The following is an 18,921-nucleotide window of genomic DNA, read 5'->3' as shown; positions in this document are numbered from 1 at the left end:
ATGTGGATGAGATCCCCAAACCCTCGTCCCGATTTAAATTGCAATGTTTTTTGATTTCAATGGCTTCCCGCACTTTTCTACTGTAGAAATGGCGATCCGTGGAAAGGATTTTAGGGTTATGCAGCTCGATCCAGTGGTTTGGTTAGTCGTTTGTGTTAGTTAAAGTTTTTTTTTTTTATACTACGTCGGTGGCAAACAAGCATACGGTCCGCCTGATGTTAAGCAGTCTCCGTAGCCTATGTACGCCTGCAACTCCAGAGGAGTTACATGCGCGTTGCCGACCCTAAACCCGCCCCCCCTCGTTGAGCTCTGGCAACCTTACTCACCCGCAGGAACACAACACTATGAGTAGGATCTAGTGTTATTTGGCTGCTGTTTTCTGTAAGGTGGAGGTACTTCCCCAGTTGGGCTCTGCTCTAGATCTGGAATGACATCCACTGGCTGTGCCCTACCACACAAAGCGAGATGACATTCACAATGCCCATACCTCTCTTTTGGACGTAGTTTAAGGACGTACCCGGGTCCAAAAGTTTAAATTAAAGTTACTAAAATTATTGAATTTGAAATGGGAATTTCCTCGCTTCGCTCCTCCACTGGATAAGGTCTGAACATGCTCCAATACGTAGGTAATGTAGCATATAAATGTATGTTATATATGTGTATACTTATATTTTTGTAATAAAAGGGTAATGTCGCGTAATAAATACTTGCCAAGCAATACGTCTTTTATTTAACAGTGGAGGCAAATTATAAAATTATAGTACCAAGTCATACTCATTTCGAAAACAAGCTGCATTATGCGGTCACACGAATCACAAAGTTAAAAGCTAGCGGCTTCCTCGCATAACGTATCAGTATTGCGATACCACGAGGAAATGCCGCCAGCATCCTTGGTACAATGCCTCAAGGGCCTAGTTAGATTTAAGCTAGTTATAGTGATCCTCTGTATATACTTAGCATGCAAGAATCAATTTATCAATGGTAATATTTATGTGTAATTTAATTTAAGTCAATCTGTATGGAATTAATAAAGCTCTATTCATTCATTCTATTCATATTGTTATGGTAAAAAAAAATTAGTTAAAAGGCGGGTTAGGTGCAGTAGGTTCAAAAAACGGAGTTTTAAAAAAGTCGCAGTGCTTTTTGGATCACAATACGGCTGCCATCAAAATTATTTATTTAACCTTTGCCCAGCAGTGGGACACACAAATAGGCTAATAAAAATAAAAAAACTTTTTTTTTTTTTTTTTTGTTATATTATAGGGTATTATTACACAAATTGACTAAGTCCCACAGTAAGCTCAATAAGGCTTGTGTTGAGGGTACTTAGACAACGATATGTATAATATATAAATATTTATAAATACTTAAATACATAGAAAACACCCATGACTCAGGAACAAATATCCATGTTCATCACACGAATAAGTGCCCTTACCAGGATTTGAACCCGGGACCATCGCCCACTAGGCCAGAGCGGTCGTCACCTTATTGCACAATAAAATTAAGTACAAATGGCGGACTTAATGCCTTAAGGCATTCTCTACCAGTCAACTATAGGGCAAAATAGAAATTCTCAAACGTGGGTGCAACTCGTGTCAATTTAAAACACTCCCTTCGGTCGTGTTTTAATTTATCGCCACTCGTTTCGAATTTCCTATTTTTCGCACTTGTATCGTAATGTACTATTAAGTAGTGTAGTTTCCTGATTAAAGTTTCATGACAAACGCAGTCGAAGGCCTTATACAAATCACAGAAGATACCTAAAGCATCTCGTGACTCCTCCCAGGCATCGAAAATATGCTTAATTAGCTCAACTCCAACATCGGTTGTCGAGCAACCCCGTGTAAAACCAAACTGCTTATTATTCATTAAATTATTGACGTTAAAATGTCGTACTAATTGAAAGTATGCTTGCTTTTTTTAAATTAACTTAATCTTATTTACTAGTGCGATATAGTACATTACGATACAAGTGCGAAAAATAGGAAATTCGAAACGAGTGGCGATAAATTAAAACACGACTGAAGGGAGTGTTTTAAATCGACACGAGTTGCGAATTACCTATTCGCACATGTATCGTACAACGTTTTACAGTACATATGGCCCTTTAAATGTTCGACACAGTAACGTAATATGCTACTTCTCGCACTAGTGCTATAAAGTAGCCCCATATGTACTGTAAATTAGCATATTACGTAACTGTGTCGAAAATTTAAAGGGCCATATTGTCGCGTTACGTACTCTTCCAAAGGTCTTGGAAGAATACGTAACCGAGCAGAGTGTGGAGAAACCGGGGAATGCGAGGAGGTTTAGTGAAAAACATGGTCATGGGTAGGTTACTTTATTTTCCAGCCAAAGTCACCGAGTCAATACGGCACTAAAATTACAAAGGCGGTACACGCTTACCGCAGACAAAATCGTGTATCATTAGATCGTGTTTAGTTATATAAGGTTAAGAAGAAAAGGTCAACTCCGAACTAGATAAAGAAGGGAGGGCGCAGGGCGCACCGTCGTCCGGCAGGTACACACTTCGGCAGGGGTACTCCAGAAGCGAGCCCAGGCTCGCACGCTTAAAGGTGGGGCGCACTCACGGAAGGCGCACCAACTGGACGCGCTAGTAGGTGAGGCGCACCAACCGTGCGCAAGTATAGGAGAGGCGCACCAACCGTGCGCACGTCCAAGACCTTTCGAAGAGTACGTAAAGTGACATTATGTACTGTAAATAAATATTAGGTCATTATTACACAAATTGACTAAGTCCCACAGTAAGCTCAATAAGGCTTGTGTTGAGGGTACTTAGACAACGATATATAATAATATATAAATATTTATAAATACTTAAATACATAGAAAACACCCATGACTCAGGAACAAATATCCATGCTCATCACACGAATAAATGCCCTTACCAGGATTTGAACCCGAGACCATCGGCTTCGTAGGGGGGTCACTAGGACAAACTGGTCGTCAAAAAACGTAAAATGTTGTATGATACATGTGCGAATAGGCAATTCGCAACTCGTGTCGATTTAAAACAATCCCTTTGGTCGTGTTTTAATTTATCCCCACTCGTCGCGAATTTCCTATTTTTCGCACTCGTATCGTAATGTACTAATTATAACTTTCCATATCATAACTTGCCTACAGTATGTTCAGAAGCGATAAGGTATTATAATGGCCTATATTTACAAACCCTAATCTGTGGTGGTATCGTAATCTTTACTTTACGTTATGGATAGCCAATATTTTAATGAAGAAACAAAGGAATTTGATTTGACGTCTATTCTAATATCAGCCGAGATGACGATTTATTCGAAATGAAATATCAATTGCAAACAGTTTTGACGAATCTCGTATGACTTGATATCGAACGATATGGCCGTCGGCCCCGACTCTAGTTTGTCTCTGAATTAAAAAAAAGTACGGATGCGTAACACGCTTGAAAAAATCATTTACCGCCATTTGACGTTTTGTTATCTTTTAATTAGTTTGTAAGTATATGAATAGTTTGTTGCGTTTTGTGTTGAAGCTTATGATATGGATGTAGATAAAGCAGATGTTAGTATGTACGTTTGTTAGTTTGTGTGGATCGAATCTTGGAAGCTAAAGACCCACTTCCCGATTTCCGATTGAGCTGAAATTTTGCGTACATAAAAATCGGAAGTCAATGCAATATTATGATCACATGATGATGAACTCTCTGATAAAACAATGCAAACTAATTGTGTTTGGGGTTATTAAAATTGTCTCGATAAGTATTATTTGCCTGTGGAAGGAAACGAACAGGCAGCGATAATGCTTGTACCAAAAATGAAATTTCTGCAAAAAACTTATTGATAATTTATATCTGACTATGTAAATATTTTCGCACGTTCCCACTTGATTTATCGCTCCCCAGCTAACGCCTTCAGCATCATGTAATACGAGAACGTAGTCTTTAGAACCTGAAACAAACACACGAACTAGACACTTAAGCTAGGGATAGAAGAAGAAAGAAGAAGAAAGGATAGACTAGACGACATGTGCCTCCAGCGACGTCGGGTGATGTGGCGAGACGTTAAAGGACTTAGCTCGACATGTCGGGCTAAGTCCTTTAACGTGGTCTCAATACATTTTGATCGTGTCGCGCCGGTCGCGCGGACCACCTCTCGCGCCGTCTGGTTCCAAGCGGCACGATCAAGACTAGAATGGACCTATTTTGGACGACAGCGGCGGTGGCTTACCGCGTCGCCCGCCGCGCCGCGCACCTCGTGCGTCCAGTCCGCGGCCTTACATACGATGTCGCCAGACATGTCGATTGAAGTCCGGCAACGTCGCGCCACATCACCCGACGTCGCTGCCGACACGTGTCGTGAGACATTTGACGTCTAGTCTATCCCTGGCTTTACTGTATAAATGAGTTTAGAAGTATATTAAAGTCTAAGAACAAATAGGTTAAATAAATAGGTCAAAATTCAGAATGCAAAAAAATATTTTGCTCTAGTCTAATAAGTCTCTTTTACAAGTCAATTAGCAATACTCCAAAGAAAATGTGCCCCCATCCCCCTCATGTGGCATGCCAGTAAATTAAATGTTTCGCAATCGACTGGAATTCCTGATACAGCCATGCAAATTAGTCTAACTATACACATGACAACCCCACTGCACGATTGGCTCGAATTCGTGTACGTGACACCGCTGTACTGGCCTCATTTTTATCGCTTCTAAGGCCTTTCCTTAGATATATGTCAATGCATGACAATGGATGATTGAATGATGAGCTGTTATGCAAGTGCGCCAGATGCATCCTAGTGTATTTCTGCCTTTAGTTGTAGACTATAGCTTTAAAATCTAAGAACAAGTAGTGCTTCAAAAAGCAGATGTCGCTTTAGCGCTGATAGCGGATCGAAACATGCTCAACGCGCATTTTCACCCGATATTTTAATTAGTACAATAAGCTGCAGAAAAAAGGTATAGAAATTTTGTATACAGGGGGGGTACTTTTTCTCTGCAGCTGACCGTACGGTCAGCATGTACATGCAATTATAATTGAATATGCTTACCGCAGACATAGTGTTAACCCCCACAGGGACGACCTTGGCGGCCTTCAGACTGACTGGGCTCTGGATCCTGTGCAGGAAAAACAACACAGTTCTCCTGTTCTTCGTGTCCATATGCTCCCACGGGATGGCGTATACGGCGTCTACCAGCTGCTCACTCTGAAGAAAAATAAAAATAATGGTTACTATCTTCTTTTCGTGTCGAGGTTCCTTTTTTTTTTATACGATGGAAGCCCAATAGGCAGCGGTGTTGACAGCCCTGGCTGTCGAGTCCCTCAGATCCAGCTCCGAGCAGTGATGCGGGCATGTGGGGCACGCCAGTAGATGTGCCATGGTTTACGTTGCTGTGTCGCAGGTACATTGAGTCGAGGAGCTACGGAGCAATCCCCATTTGGCCATATTTTGCTTGCAGCGACCAACTTGGGACCTGAGCCTGTTTAAGGACTTCCAAATTGGCCAAGGTTCTTTATGGCCAGGCGGTAGTTGCTCCAAAGCCTGCACGTACACGTCTGGTGGAGGGCACCGGGTCTGCCACAGCAAGCGGCACACATGGTTACTATACGATACAATAACAAACCGCTTTATTGCACAAATTCAAAATAAATTTAAAAGGAACACACATCATTCATATAGTCAGGTAAGAGCTATATCTTCCAGACAAGCTTTAGGTAGTGGAGATGAAGTTCTAAATTCACTTTGCCACCAGAAGCGCCAGTGGCCTAGGGCTAAGAGCGTGCGACTTGCAATTCAGAGGTCGCGGGTTCAAACCCCGGCTCGTACCAATGAGTTTTCAGGACTTACTTGTGTACAAAATATCATTTGATATTCACCAGTTGCTTTTCGGTGAAGGAAAACATCGTGAGGAAACCGGACTTATCCAAATAAGACCTATTTTACCCTCTGGGTTGGAAGGTCAGATGGCAGTCGTTTTCGTAAACGTACGCCAATTCCAAGGATTTGTTGTAAAGCGGACCCCAGGCTCCCATGAGCCGTGGCAAAGTGCCGAGACAACGCGAGGAAGAAGACGCAGCTCTAAATTCGACTAATTAGTTATTTGTTTTACAAGGGGGCAAAGTTATTGTTTATCTCCTCGTGCTAATATTGATACCCGAGCAAGCAAATGAAGCTTTGCGAGGGTTTCAAGGCACGTGGGTTAAACAAACTTTCTACCGAGTGAAGCACAAAACTTTTCATTACAGCAACGCGAGGGTAAAACTTTTATAGCTGGTGTGGTGAAAACTAATTTAAAATATGTACCTTAGTGTTCAACATCTCGAACAATATGGACACTTGTATTAACTGCTGATGCATTCCAATGGTTAAGGGGCCGTACTTAGCCAGCGAATCGGCGGTGAACGACGTAACTTCCAACAGCAAGATGCATGTGATGAATTGCATAAACAAGTAGAATCCAAACAGGTATTCGCTGAACGCATCCGAGCATCTGTCTACGAATCTGTTAACAAGAAATTCTTGATTTCAGATTAAACTTCAAAATGGCGAAGTCGTGTCAAGTTTTTTTTTGCATAATAATGATACATTTATACTAACGTGGAAGTGTGCAACTCAAAATCAAATCAAAATCAAAATAGTTTATTTGGTATCTAGTAGAATTTAAACAATATTAGTAATGGATACCTCCTGGTAAGATAGCAATACTTGTGTTAGGAGGTACCGCTCCTTCCTGAAGGAGTTTTTCGGGTTTATCTCAGTTGACATATTATTATTTTATACGGTACATTTTGATAGTTTAACTATGTATATATATAGCTTATTTATATAAATATTATTACAAAACAATTGAATGAGATTTGTTGTAACTATTCAAAGAAAAATATAATACATTTAATTTGAATTCAATTTTAACTAAATTTATTATACTAAGTATAACATGTAATTACAATCAATATTAAAATTATAATTTACAATCATAAGTATAATTACAATAAAACCTAATTTATTTACTTACTTAATCCTAATTCTATTTTATTAACTTTACGAACACATCTAACGAAGAATAATCTTGAAAAGCTTTTAACCATTCGTTAGTCAACACCCGGCTATCCATCGTAGTATTGATGCTTATAGATCGTGTCATTCACGAAGACGCGTGCCTTGATTTGTATTGTCATATTATTAAAGGTTAGATTTGACAAATCTGCGCGCCATCGTTGATGACACGAACTATAACCTTCATTAAAGGCGGTACTTACTTTATAATAAAGTTGTGATGTGATATATTCTCCTTTAATAACATTCGTATATTATTATTTTCTTCAACTGAGTACATAATACTGTTTTCCGGGAGTGGAATGTTTTGCAAATTATGCTTCAGAATCCTCAGGTGCCCCCAAATTTGGAACACTATCAAGATCAGTAAGAGATCAAAAACGCAAAGTCCGATTGTGGTGACGTAGGAAATTGGAATATTGAAGATAAATAACATCCAATGACCTTAAAAAAACGTATACAAAGTGTTACAAAAATAGTGGCATCTGTTTAAGAGGCTGTCAACACCTAAAGCGCGCACACTGTCTATTTGTATCGGAGTAAATGAGATAGCACTGTCGCATGTTACTGGGCCTGGGCAAGGGAATAATAAGAAAAATATTTAAATAAAAAAAATGGATTATTAGTGTAATATTTGACTCGTTAGAGGTTTAGATATAAATGTTCTGAAATTGTGATTTTAATTGCAGACCCATAAGTCAAAACAATAAAGACATAAAACCGTTTAATTGTGATTTTAAGACCAATCTTTGCAATTATTTTCTATCGAGCCGATTTCGTTCAATCGTGTATCGAGTACGACCACGGTCTTTGAAATATAATAAATATGAACATATATTTTTCTTACTTGACTAAAACAAAAAGTCTTTCTTAAAAAACTGTTTAAGTAACATCAATTTCAAGGACATTGCGTGTTGACAGCCCCTTAAAGGCATATTTGGTATTGTATTCTGATTAGGGAAAAGTAGAAGTAATTGTTTTGGATGCGATTTTTTTTATGGGGTAATTGTCTAACTCAGGCAACCGTACCCAAAAGCCAAAAATTGTGTAGTAAAATGGATGACACACAGCAAGATCTATCATTTTATACATAGATAAAGTCATGGAAGGAAAGCAATAGCCGCTTCAAGCTTTTCTTTGAAAATTCCTTCATTACCGAGATTCCTTTTTATCGAAAAATGAGTCATCATCATCATCATGATGAAGACGACCGGTCTGGCCTAGTGGGTAGTGACCCTGCCTACGAAGCTGACGGTCCCGGGTTCAAATCCTGGTAAGGGCATGTATTCGTGTGATGAGCATGGATATTTGTTCCTGAGTCATGGGTGTTTTCTATGTATTTAAGTATTTATAAATATTTATATATTATATATATCATTGTATAAGTACCCTCAACACAAGCCTTATTAAGCTTACTGTGTCTTACTCAATTTGTGTAATAAAGTCCTATAATATTATATTATTAATATTAATCATCATATCAGCCGAAAGACGTCCACTGGACATAGGCCCAGTGATCTCCATAACGACAGGTCTTGCGCCACTCTCATCCATCAGCTCGGTGCTACTTTAACCAGGTCGTCGGACCACCTTGTTTGTGGGTCTTTAATTGTTGCATTTTCCGGTTCGCGGTCGCCACCCAAGAACCTTTAAGCTCCATCGGATGTCGGTACTACGAGCAATAAGTCCCGCCCTCAGCCATTTTAATACTTGAATTTAAAACGTTCTTATGAGTCTCCACTACCCCTAAATCCTCACAAAGTACGTGCCTTGAGGAAATGGATGCAGTTTTTGGTCAAACCATCGAGCCATCAATTCTACCAATCCATGTTGTATCCAAAAAATCGTCGTCTCTGGAGGTAGATAGCGATGACAACAGCATCGGATGTGAGGATTAAAATAAATCCACATAGTTAAGTAAAATAAGCCTGTACCTCTCCCATAGAATAAGAAGATAATTTCTATAGAAAGTTCTTTTATTTTCTTACAAAAAGAACATAACTAACAAAATTTAATAAAAACAGCATAAGTGACGAAACTTTTTTTCCTATTTTTTCAAAATTACTGGTCTTTGAAATGTGTAATCGTATACTTCCGAACTATTGGCCACTGGCCACTTACTAAAATCACTACAATATCTATCTCTACTAGTACTAACTAATATATAAGAAGACATTTAGTTATTTCGTTTCCTGTAAAATCATGTCTAGTGTAGTGATATTGTTTTTGTAAACATGCCTTCATATGTATGTGTGGGTCAAATTCCCGGTTTCCGACTAAGCTGAAATTTTGCATACATATGTAAGTCGGGTGACAATGCAATGTTATGGTACCATCGAGCCTTTTGTCCGGGTCTGCCTAAAACTTAGTCGGACTAATTCGCGTTATGACAAAACTTCATTTGAAATTCGCTATTCGTCTAAATCGCTATTGACCTATTACTTATATTACCTATTTCGCAATATGTCCCAAACGCAGTAAGCCTAAGTAACTATTTGTCCATTTCGCGATTCGCCTTAGTCGCCCCCCAAAGTGTAATGTTTTCAGGGAAGTCACAATTAGTCAGGTAGGTTAGGTTCGTTAGGTAGCTTCAGATGCCCGGAGGGCAAACTACCCAGAAATAGGAGCCCCGCAAAGCGGGGCTCCGTCTAGTTACGTTTAAGAGGAAATGTTTTTGGAAAGGAAATTATTAGAAATAATCTATTATAGGAGAAAGTAACACTAGATTCGCATTTGGATACAAGTCTCTCTGTGCGAGATTCGCTTTTCTACTATAATGCAAGAGGCTTAAGTCTTCTTGTGCCAGATTCGCATTTGGACAAAAACTCATTAGGCCTGTCTCAGTGCGACTATTTCTCGGTTGGTCTAGGCATAACGCGAATTAGTCAGACTACGTTTTAGGCAGATCCGGACAAAAGGCCATCGAGTTAATGTAATGATGGAGACAGGAGGTAGCCATATGAACTCTGTGGTGAAACAACGCAACCTAATTGTGTTTGGGGTTTTTAGAATTTTCTCGATGAGTATTAGTTACCTGTGGGAAGGAAAGTACAGTCAGCGATAAAAGCTTGTACCATAAATTTAATATTAGCGAAAAACTTTTCCTTGATAACATCTGTAGTATCGCTCGCAAATTTGATTTTGATAAAAATCAGTTCAAAACCGTATCAAGTTACAAATCAGAATCGAGCTCCGGTTGAGGACACACAACACAAAATTTCTCGGGAATTTCAGGACACAGGTAACAAAGAAGAAACTTTCTTTGTAGAAATGGAATTCCATTCCCATACAAAAATATGATAAATTTCCGAAATGTTTCCATGTGGAAATTTCGCAATTTTGGTTACTTTATGACAGTAAATCCGTACACAACATACCCTTTTCAGTAGTATAAACGGCTTCAGGCAGATAATAGTATACAGAGTGCTCAAACGTGCTGTTTTGGGGCCGGTTTTCACTGAACATGCCTCTGTTATAATTGTTGAACCACGGCATGAATATGAACAAAGACACTCCTATGAACATCTGCCACATCACGTAGATCGTGAACATTCCTGATATAATGTGGATTTGCACGTGTACCTAAAATAAATAAATATTATAGGACTTTATTACACAAATTGACTAAGTCCCACAGTAAGCTCAATAAGGCTTGTGTTGAGGGTACTTAGACAACGATATATATAATATATAAATATTTATAAATACTTAAATACATAGAAAACACCCATGACTCAGGAACAAATATCATCTCATCACACGAATACATGCCCTTACCAGGATTTGAACCCGGGACCATCAGCTTCGTAGGCAGGGTCACTACCCACTAGGCCAGACCGGTCGTCGTCGTCGTCGGATAAATATATCTGTAACATTATAAACTTTCGACAAAAATAAGAAAACGTTTTGTCAGAATTCGATAAAATTGGATGTATAGATAGAGAGTTCCTTTATTTTGTGCAATATAAGCGCAAATTTAATATCAAAACTTTCGTGAGACACATATCAAATATACTAAGAACGGGTCACTCACGTATTCTAAGTCAAAAAACACTCGATACGTTTCACTCCGTACCGAGAAGTGTCTTGAATGAGTTGGCGGCGGTTGGTGGGCTCCTCGGTACGGAGTGACCCATATCGAGAGTTTTTTGATTTAAAATACGTGAGTGACCCGTTTTTAATATACTTAATAAGCGCAATTCTACCGTATCTTTTCTTACAAATCTTCCTTTAAGGTTCGAATACGTATGGTATTTTTGTACCTCATAGGAAAATTAATAAAGTTATATACATTTTTGTCCCAAATTGGGATTTCCTGTTTATTGAGCCCAGCGGCGGTATTGTGGTCATATTTTTATCACTTCATGTCATGCGTCACTTTCGCACTTACATACTTATTAGAACGTGTTAGGCATAGTGACAGATGATAAAAAAAACCGACCATCTTAGCCCTACTGATGAGTAACCCTTCAAACTTACCAAATTTTACCGAAAATTTTAGAAAAAAAATCGACAGCAATATATAAATTGGCCCACTTAGTGGATTGAAACCTATTTAATGGCCTGGGCACTCCCCTGACTGCCACAGCCGGTATCGGAATCCTTGGCGTCAACATCTCGAGTGAAGTCCAGTTCCGCGGCCATTTAGAGGGTAAGGCTAAATTAGCCTCAAAAAAGCTTGGTGTGCTCAACAGATCGGGACAGTATTTCACACCGGCCCACCGCCTACAGCTTTATAAGGCGCACATGGAATACTGTTCTCATCTATGGGCAGGGGCACCCCAGTACCAGCTTCTCCCTCTGGACCGCATCCAACGAAGAGCGACTCAATTGTCGACTGCCAGCGTATTTCGGATCGGCTTGACCCCTTGGCACTGCGTAGAGATGTGGCCTCACTCTGCATTTTCTATCGCATTTATAATGGGGAGTGCTCCGAGGAATTGTTCGGATTAATCCCTGCCGCTTCTTTTCGCCATCGCACTACGCGACAACATTTCCATCCTCACCACTTAGATGGTTGGCAGTCCTCAACTGTGCGTTTCTCCAGAAACTTCCTGTCTCGCACAGCTAAACTGTGGAATGAACTGTCGCCTGCGGTATTTCCGGATCGATACGACCTTCAAACCTTCAAGAAAAGAGCGCACTCCTATCTTAAAGGCTGGCAACGTACTTACAACCCCTCTGGTGTTGCAGGTGTCCATGGGCGGCGGTAATCGCTTACCATCAGGTGATCTGTCTGCTCGTTTGCCTCCAGTATCATAAAAAAAAGCCGATTGCCTGGGTTCGAATCCCAGTAAAGGCATTTATTTGTGTAATGAGCACACACGACCGTTTATTCCTGAGTCATGGATTTTTTCTATGTACTTAAGTATTTGTATATTATATATCGTTGTCTGAGTACCCACAACACAAGCCTTCTTGGCTTACCGTGGGACTTTCTATGTATGAGAATGTCCCTATAATATTATTTTAGTACAAAGTTTTAGAGCAATCAAGCTAGTTACGTTTGTATGGAGAACCGAGCTTGCTGCGAACTCTTAAAGAAATATGTAGAAATATGAACCACTTTCCATTAAAAAAAACTTAATTCATTTCTTTCGTAGGTATTTTTAAGGTACCCCAGTACGCTCAGTAATCCAATACACAATTAATTGGCGCAATCCCTAATTATGTAGGTATTTATTATAAAAAGTAATATTCTACCTTTTCAGCGTATGGTGACCGGCCTTTGAAGTAAAACAAGTGAAAGTCAAGTAAATAATCCTTTATTATTTCTTGATATTTGCTTGTCCTTGCCGTCAATAGCCTTTGCTGAAATTATAATGGTAATAAATAATCGACAATCTTAGACAAACCGACCTAGACCCACAGTCAGCTCATAAGGGCTTTATAAACCTTATACTATAAAAAAAAAATAAGAGAAAAAAGTAAGATAATATTTTTTCTCTTATTTTTTTCCATAATCTATATGATTTTTTTAAAGAAATCTAATTAATACTTATTTAAACAATTCTAACGAACCAATTTTCAATGATTGCTTGATTTTATTACAGTGTTGTCCACGTCGCCAAAAAGCTTATTTTATTAAAACTTTATTGCACAGTAAACGTCGTATAAAAGGCAAACCAGAGGTAAATGTCAGAATGGTTATTGTGGGGACTTTGTAAGTATTTTTGTGTAGGAATGCCATGAGGTATTCCTACACAAAAATACTCACAAAGTAACAAAACTTCCGTGAGAAACAGACATATTTAATATATTAAATCGGGTCACTCACGTATTTTCAGTCTAAACGCTCGACATGACGCGACACTTAAAATAACGTGAGTGACCCGTTTTAATATATTTACTATACTCACAAAGTCCTCAAAATCCGTAAGTTTATGGAAATTTATTGTTTTATTATTATTCATTACTTACCAGATACAGGGTATCAAAAGTCCAACATAAAATAGTATGGCCCAAATCAAAAAACGACAGTTTTACTCTATTGACACGCATATAGATTAATCCCAAAACGGACAAAGTGGTGCCAACGAGTATGAGAAAGGCGTTGTATATGGACAAAATGGCCGCTAATTGATTTCGTCCAAATTGCTTATATGGCCAGGAGCCTATGGTCGTCATCACGAAACGCAATTGAGCCACATACTTAAAATCTAGAGGCGAATTGACGTAACTGAAAAGATAATGATAGAAAGTAAAAGAAAAATTCAATACCAGATACTTAGTTTATTTTCTAGTACCTCCCAAGTAGCATTCGGGGTTCTATATGAGATGTCTAGTCGTTCACATGTACTCCACAAGCTGTGTAAGTCAGCTGTATAAGAGCTGTATAGCTTGCTATAATGCTCTTATAGAACCAGTTTGGGCACAAATTAGACAGCCTTAAGTTCACTATGGCTGTACATTAGCAGTATAATAGCATTATAATAGCAGTTTAAGTAGTAACATCGGACTTAAGGCTGACTAATGGCACTATATGGGACGCAGTGTGAACCATACAACGTACATGAGTGTAATAAAGAGTAACAAGTGGCTAAATACACAGCTATCACAGTTATAAAATCCGACAAAAGTACTCCAGTGCTACCTAAAATTCACGTGGGTCCATTATATTTCTTTATTTTATTTATTCCTCATTAAGTTTGGTTTTTTGTGTGCCATCAGAAACACCGGCGGATATCCTTTGGATAAATTTTATGATAACACGCGGTAAAGTACCTGTTTTAAATTCTTAATAATGTTAAATGCTATGGGAATGCAAGTTTATCGTGAAATGTATACATATTTACAGCTAAAATATTCACGCGCCTCTGTAAAAACGCGATATTCATTTTAAAATATTTAAAACTGGCTGAGAGGAAATCAACAATTTTCAGTTTTTGACATTATATTGGCATTATAATTATACTACGGTAATTAATTATAGCATGAAACCAAAACTCAATCGCTCTATCTGCGTATTTTGTGATAAATTTGCATGATAATTTTGGAGATTTATTTGGTAAATATTTTAGGTTACGCAGAACAAAATGGTGGAAATGAAATACGGTTATGTGAACTGATATAACTCCAATTTAATGCGGTGAGCGTATAATAGGTTCACATGTGTTCTGTTAGAATGCTGTTACCTATATAAAGTCCCACATTTGTACCACTACAGAGCCAATGTCTATAAATTTATTCTAATGTGAACTAATGTACAGCTTTAAGATGTAGTTTAGGTCAATTGTGTATCATCGTATAATTCTTTCAATATACTGAAATTTTAGAGATCCTTTCTTCTTCCACCGGTTCTCGCTCTTATTTTCCAAGGTTTGTTATTCATTTTCAGAAATTTTTGCACGCGACGTAATATAAACACACAGCTTGTGGGATAAGTGTAATAGAATATCACATTCACATTCATTTTCAGCTTACAGCAAATTAGAGTAGTACTTGTGGACAAATAAACTGCTATTGATGTTAATGGACAACACATATAATCCTTTTAACAGCCTACAGTGCACATGCGAACCATTTAAACACTTCTGTACAGCTAGTAAAAAAAGGTTATTTTAATGATCACAAACAAGTCCTACTACAGCTACTAGCTGTATAACAGTCTCAAACAAGTAAACATAACAGCTTTTGGCTTTATAAATGACCATGTGTGTTCTATTAAAATGCTAGCTCTACAACATCGTACAAGTAGGCTGTTAAACAGCGGTTGCCGTATCTCTACCCTCCTATAATGCTCTTAGTCAGACGGCTGACTAAAGGATAGTTGTTAGAGTATTATAACACCAACAGTCGTATAAAAGTATAACTCTACCCTCCTATAAGTCCCTTAGACAGGTATAGGTGTTATTAATCGCAATAATGCAGCTTATACATCACGAGTGAACTGTAATAATGCTTCAAGTACACCTGGGAACTAAATGTGTACTCTTAAATGGAGTAAAATGCTACTTGGGCTACATAGGCATACCTATCACAATGCGCATATGAATGTCAATAGCACAATCGGAATAGAAAAAACCTCGAAATTTCTGGAACAGTCCTGAAATTTGGCATGTAAGTAAATTAAAGGCCCCTTTTCATGTCCACAACATTTGACATTTGGGGATCTCGAGTAAACGCAGCCATCTTGGAAAATGTGTACCTTCCTGGAGAAATTCGCATTTTACTCTTAATCTACGTTATCTAGGAAAATATGGTGTAAGACAACATTAAAGCTTATTAAATTCTAAAAAGTCCTAGATGTACAAATGTTTAGCCAAAATTGGAATTCATATTCCTCCGAGTTGCCTATTAAGAGAATGTCCCCTGGAAGTGTATAAGCGCTAAATCTAGATTCAGCAAGTATTTTCTATAACAAGGTGTATTTTTTTCGCAAAGATATCTAGGACTTTTTTGTGTAAAATTCCTACAACATATTTTCATAGAGAACGTCGTCGATTTTGAGTAAAACGCGAATTTCTCAATGATGGTACCCATTTTCCAAGATGGCTGCGATTCCTCGAGGTCCCTAAATGTCAAATGGTGTGGACATGAACAAGGGCCTCTAATTTACTTACATACCAAATTTCAGGACTGTCCCAGAGATTTCGAGGTTTGTTCTATTCCGATTGTGCTAACTTGAAATTAACACAAATTAAAATATTTTCATCACCAAGATAAGTTGGCAACGATTTTGATAGCCCAGCCTGTGCAAGGGTTTAGTAAACGTCATATTTGACGACTGGTTTGGCCTAGTGGGTAGTGACCCTGCCTACGAAGCTGATGGTCCCGGGTTCAAATCCTGGTAAGGGCATTTATTCGTGTGATGAGCATGGATATTTGTTCCTGAGTCATGGGTGTTTTCTATGTATTTAAGTATTTATAAATATTATATATATCGTTGTCTAAGTACCCTCAACACAAGCCTTATTGAGCTTACTGTGGGACTTAGTCAATTTGTGTAATAATGTCCTATAATATTTATTTATTTATATTTTCATACGTTTAAAATAACACTTACACTGACTGGTCTGCCAAAATCGCTGCCAACTTATCTTGCTCTAACTCTAGAAAGTAATTTAATTATTTCTTAGAGTATTTTAATTTGTTTTAAGTAGCACACTACTACTTATACTTATATATACTTAAATTATAAACTGAAATAATACATTTCTAAGATTTCATAAAGGTCTTCGCACACTATATCAATTCCACACCAACTCAACTCACTTTTGGTTCACCTTAGTGGACGACGAGTGGACGACGCGTAGACCACCCGACAGTTACCTAAATTTTAAACATTGTACTATAGGGCATACAAGATAAGGCTTTAATTTCAATATTTAATATTGAGTCGAGTGGCTGTTGAGTTGTAACAATGTGCTAAGACCTTTATGCATATACTCGATAAATTGGACTGGGTACCGCCGTGACGGGGTAGCCGCTATAGCGAGAAAAAAACAGCTAAACAGACCGATTCGAAGAATGATTAAGACACGTTTAAGATCTTGGAAAGATCTTTAAAAGATCGATAACTAAACGACATGTCAAAATTGACGTTTACTTCGATTCCGCTGTGATCCTAATAAGATCTATTTACGATATTTCTAACGTCAAAGTGACATTAATTGCCCGAATCAAACTGCTTCTGTCAATTATACGACATACCAACGATATCTAAATGAGAACTTATCTAAACCAGAACTTATCGTTATCGTATCTCATTCTTCGAATCGGGCCGAAAGACACCGGTTTGAATCCGAACTCTGCCCCTGAAGGGCATCGTTATTTTTTTTTGGTACATTTATTTTAATTTATGATCTGTGCTTACCCATCATCAAATCTCTTCTTCAAAACCTCATACAATCGTTTTATATCCATGCTGATATAGCCGAATATTAAAGGTTAATATTATTTAATATTGTATTTAAGAACGTAGAACATTTCATTTAGCCGCTTAACTTTGTACTGCTATTATAACTTCTGCGCAGTGCTTATGGTTTTTACATTACCTGTTAAGTAGGTATAAAGTTCTGTTCCAGAGGCGAAGCGAGGCGAGACGAGAATCGAAGAATTACTAGTATATTTCCACCAAGAATGACAATATTATCTATAATTTACAGTAACAATATACATAATGGATATATACAGAGGATTACTATAAATAAATAAATAAATAATAAATAAATGTTATAGGACATTATTACACAAATTGACTAAGCCCCACAGTAAGCTCAATAAGGCTTGTGTTGTAGGTACCTAGACAACGATATAATATGTTATAATTATAAATACTTAAATACATATAAACACCCATGACTCAGAAACAAATATCTGTGTTCATCACACAAATATATGCTCTTACCAGGATTTGAACCCGGGACCATCAGCTTCATAGGCACTATAGGTACTATAGCTAGCTTAAATCTAAAATAGGCCCTTGAGGCATTGCAATACCGATAGATTGTGCGAGGAAGCCGTCAGCTCTTCGGTCACCAGTTACGTCGACCAGCTTCGCGATTTCTGCAAAAAACTTGTGCGCGCTGGGACCCCATGGCCCTAGAGTTTCAACGCCAAATGTTACTCTCTACCGAGGCTCTTATATTTATTACGTTTCAAAATTTCAGCGTTTTCCGCCGATGCGCCCGCTTTAACATTAGTCCGTTGGAGGTGGGACGGTATCAGTGTATCTACGCAGATAGCATCCCACACTAATATCCGTCCCAGGCTCCAAGGAACCAAGGACACCCCATCAGGCCTCTTGCCATCAACCCTGATAATGTCAGTATCCAGAATTTAGCTTAAAGAATCTATTAACAACTTGAGTTTTAGATGTAGGCGTCAAAACTGCTAAGCTTAAGTGGGGCTGGGCTGGACAAACATGCTGCATGCAGCCGGAAAGACGAGCCAAAATGGTTACCGAGTGGGGACCCATGGAACACTACAGGGTGATTCATGAGACGTGAGCAGGACTAAGCCCTTTAGGACCCGGGTACGTCCTTAAACTACGTCCAAAAGAGAGGTATGGGCATTGTGAATGTCATCTGGCTTTTTGTGGTAGGGCACTGCCAGTGGATGTCATTCCAGATCTAGAGCAGAGCCCAACTGGGGAATTACCTCCACCTTACAGAAAACAGCAGCCAAATAACACTAGACCCTACTCATAGTGTTGTGTTCCTGCCGGTGAGTAAGGTTACCAGAGCTCATCGAGGGGGGGCGGGTTTAGGGTCGGCAACGCGCATGTAACTCCTCTGGAGTTGCAGGCGTACATAGGCTACGGAGACTGCTTACCATCAGGCGGGCCGTATGCTTGTTTGCCACCGACGTATTATAAAAAAAAATAAGCCTACATAATAAGTAAATCTAATGAATCGTTAACGATCAT

General features: G+C 38.6%; 1 protein-coding gene across 1 annotated transcript; it reads right to left on the bottom strand.

Annotated features, from left to right (window-relative positions):
* Positions 1-2,328: 2,328 nt before the first annotated feature.
* LOC133532116 (putative odorant receptor 59c) lies at positions 2,329-18,383 on the bottom strand. Its single transcript, XM_061870641.1, has 8 exons — positions 17,368-18,383; positions 13,473-13,731; positions 12,756-12,863; positions 10,430-10,634; positions 7,256-7,496; positions 6,300-6,498; positions 5,046-5,201; positions 2,329-3,947 (listed from the first exon to the last, which is right to left on the bottom strand). The coding sequence occupies exons 1-8, from the start codon at positions 17,415-17,417 to the stop codon at positions 3,888-3,890; spliced, it is 1,278 nt and encodes a 425-aa protein (XP_061726625.1). The 5' UTR covers positions 17,418-18,383; the 3' UTR covers positions 2,329-3,887.
* Between the last annotated feature and the right edge of the window lie 538 nt (positions 18,384-18,921).

This window comes from Cydia pomonella, chromosome 26 (genome assembly GCF_033807575.1).
Source record: "Cydia pomonella isolate Wapato2018A chromosome 26, ilCydPomo1, whole genome shotgun sequence".
Lineage (NCBI taxonomy): Eukaryota > Metazoa > Arthropoda > Insecta > Lepidoptera > Tortricidae > Cydia > Cydia pomonella.
This window is presented reverse-complemented; position numbering and strand designations above follow the sequence as displayed.

Coding starts and splice junctions, on each gene's coding strand:
- LOC133532116 (XM_061870641.1), bottom strand. CDS start 17,417: ATGGATATAAAACGATTGTATGAGGTTTTGAAGAAGAGATTTGATGAT. Junction 13,732..17,367: donor AAGAAGAGATTTGATGATGG/GTAAGCACAGAT, acceptor TTATCTTTTCAG/TTACGTCAATTCGCCTCTAG. Junction 6,499..7,255: donor CATCACAACTTTATTATAAA/GTAAGTACCGCC, acceptor TCTTGTTAACAG/ATTCGTAGACAGATGCTCGG.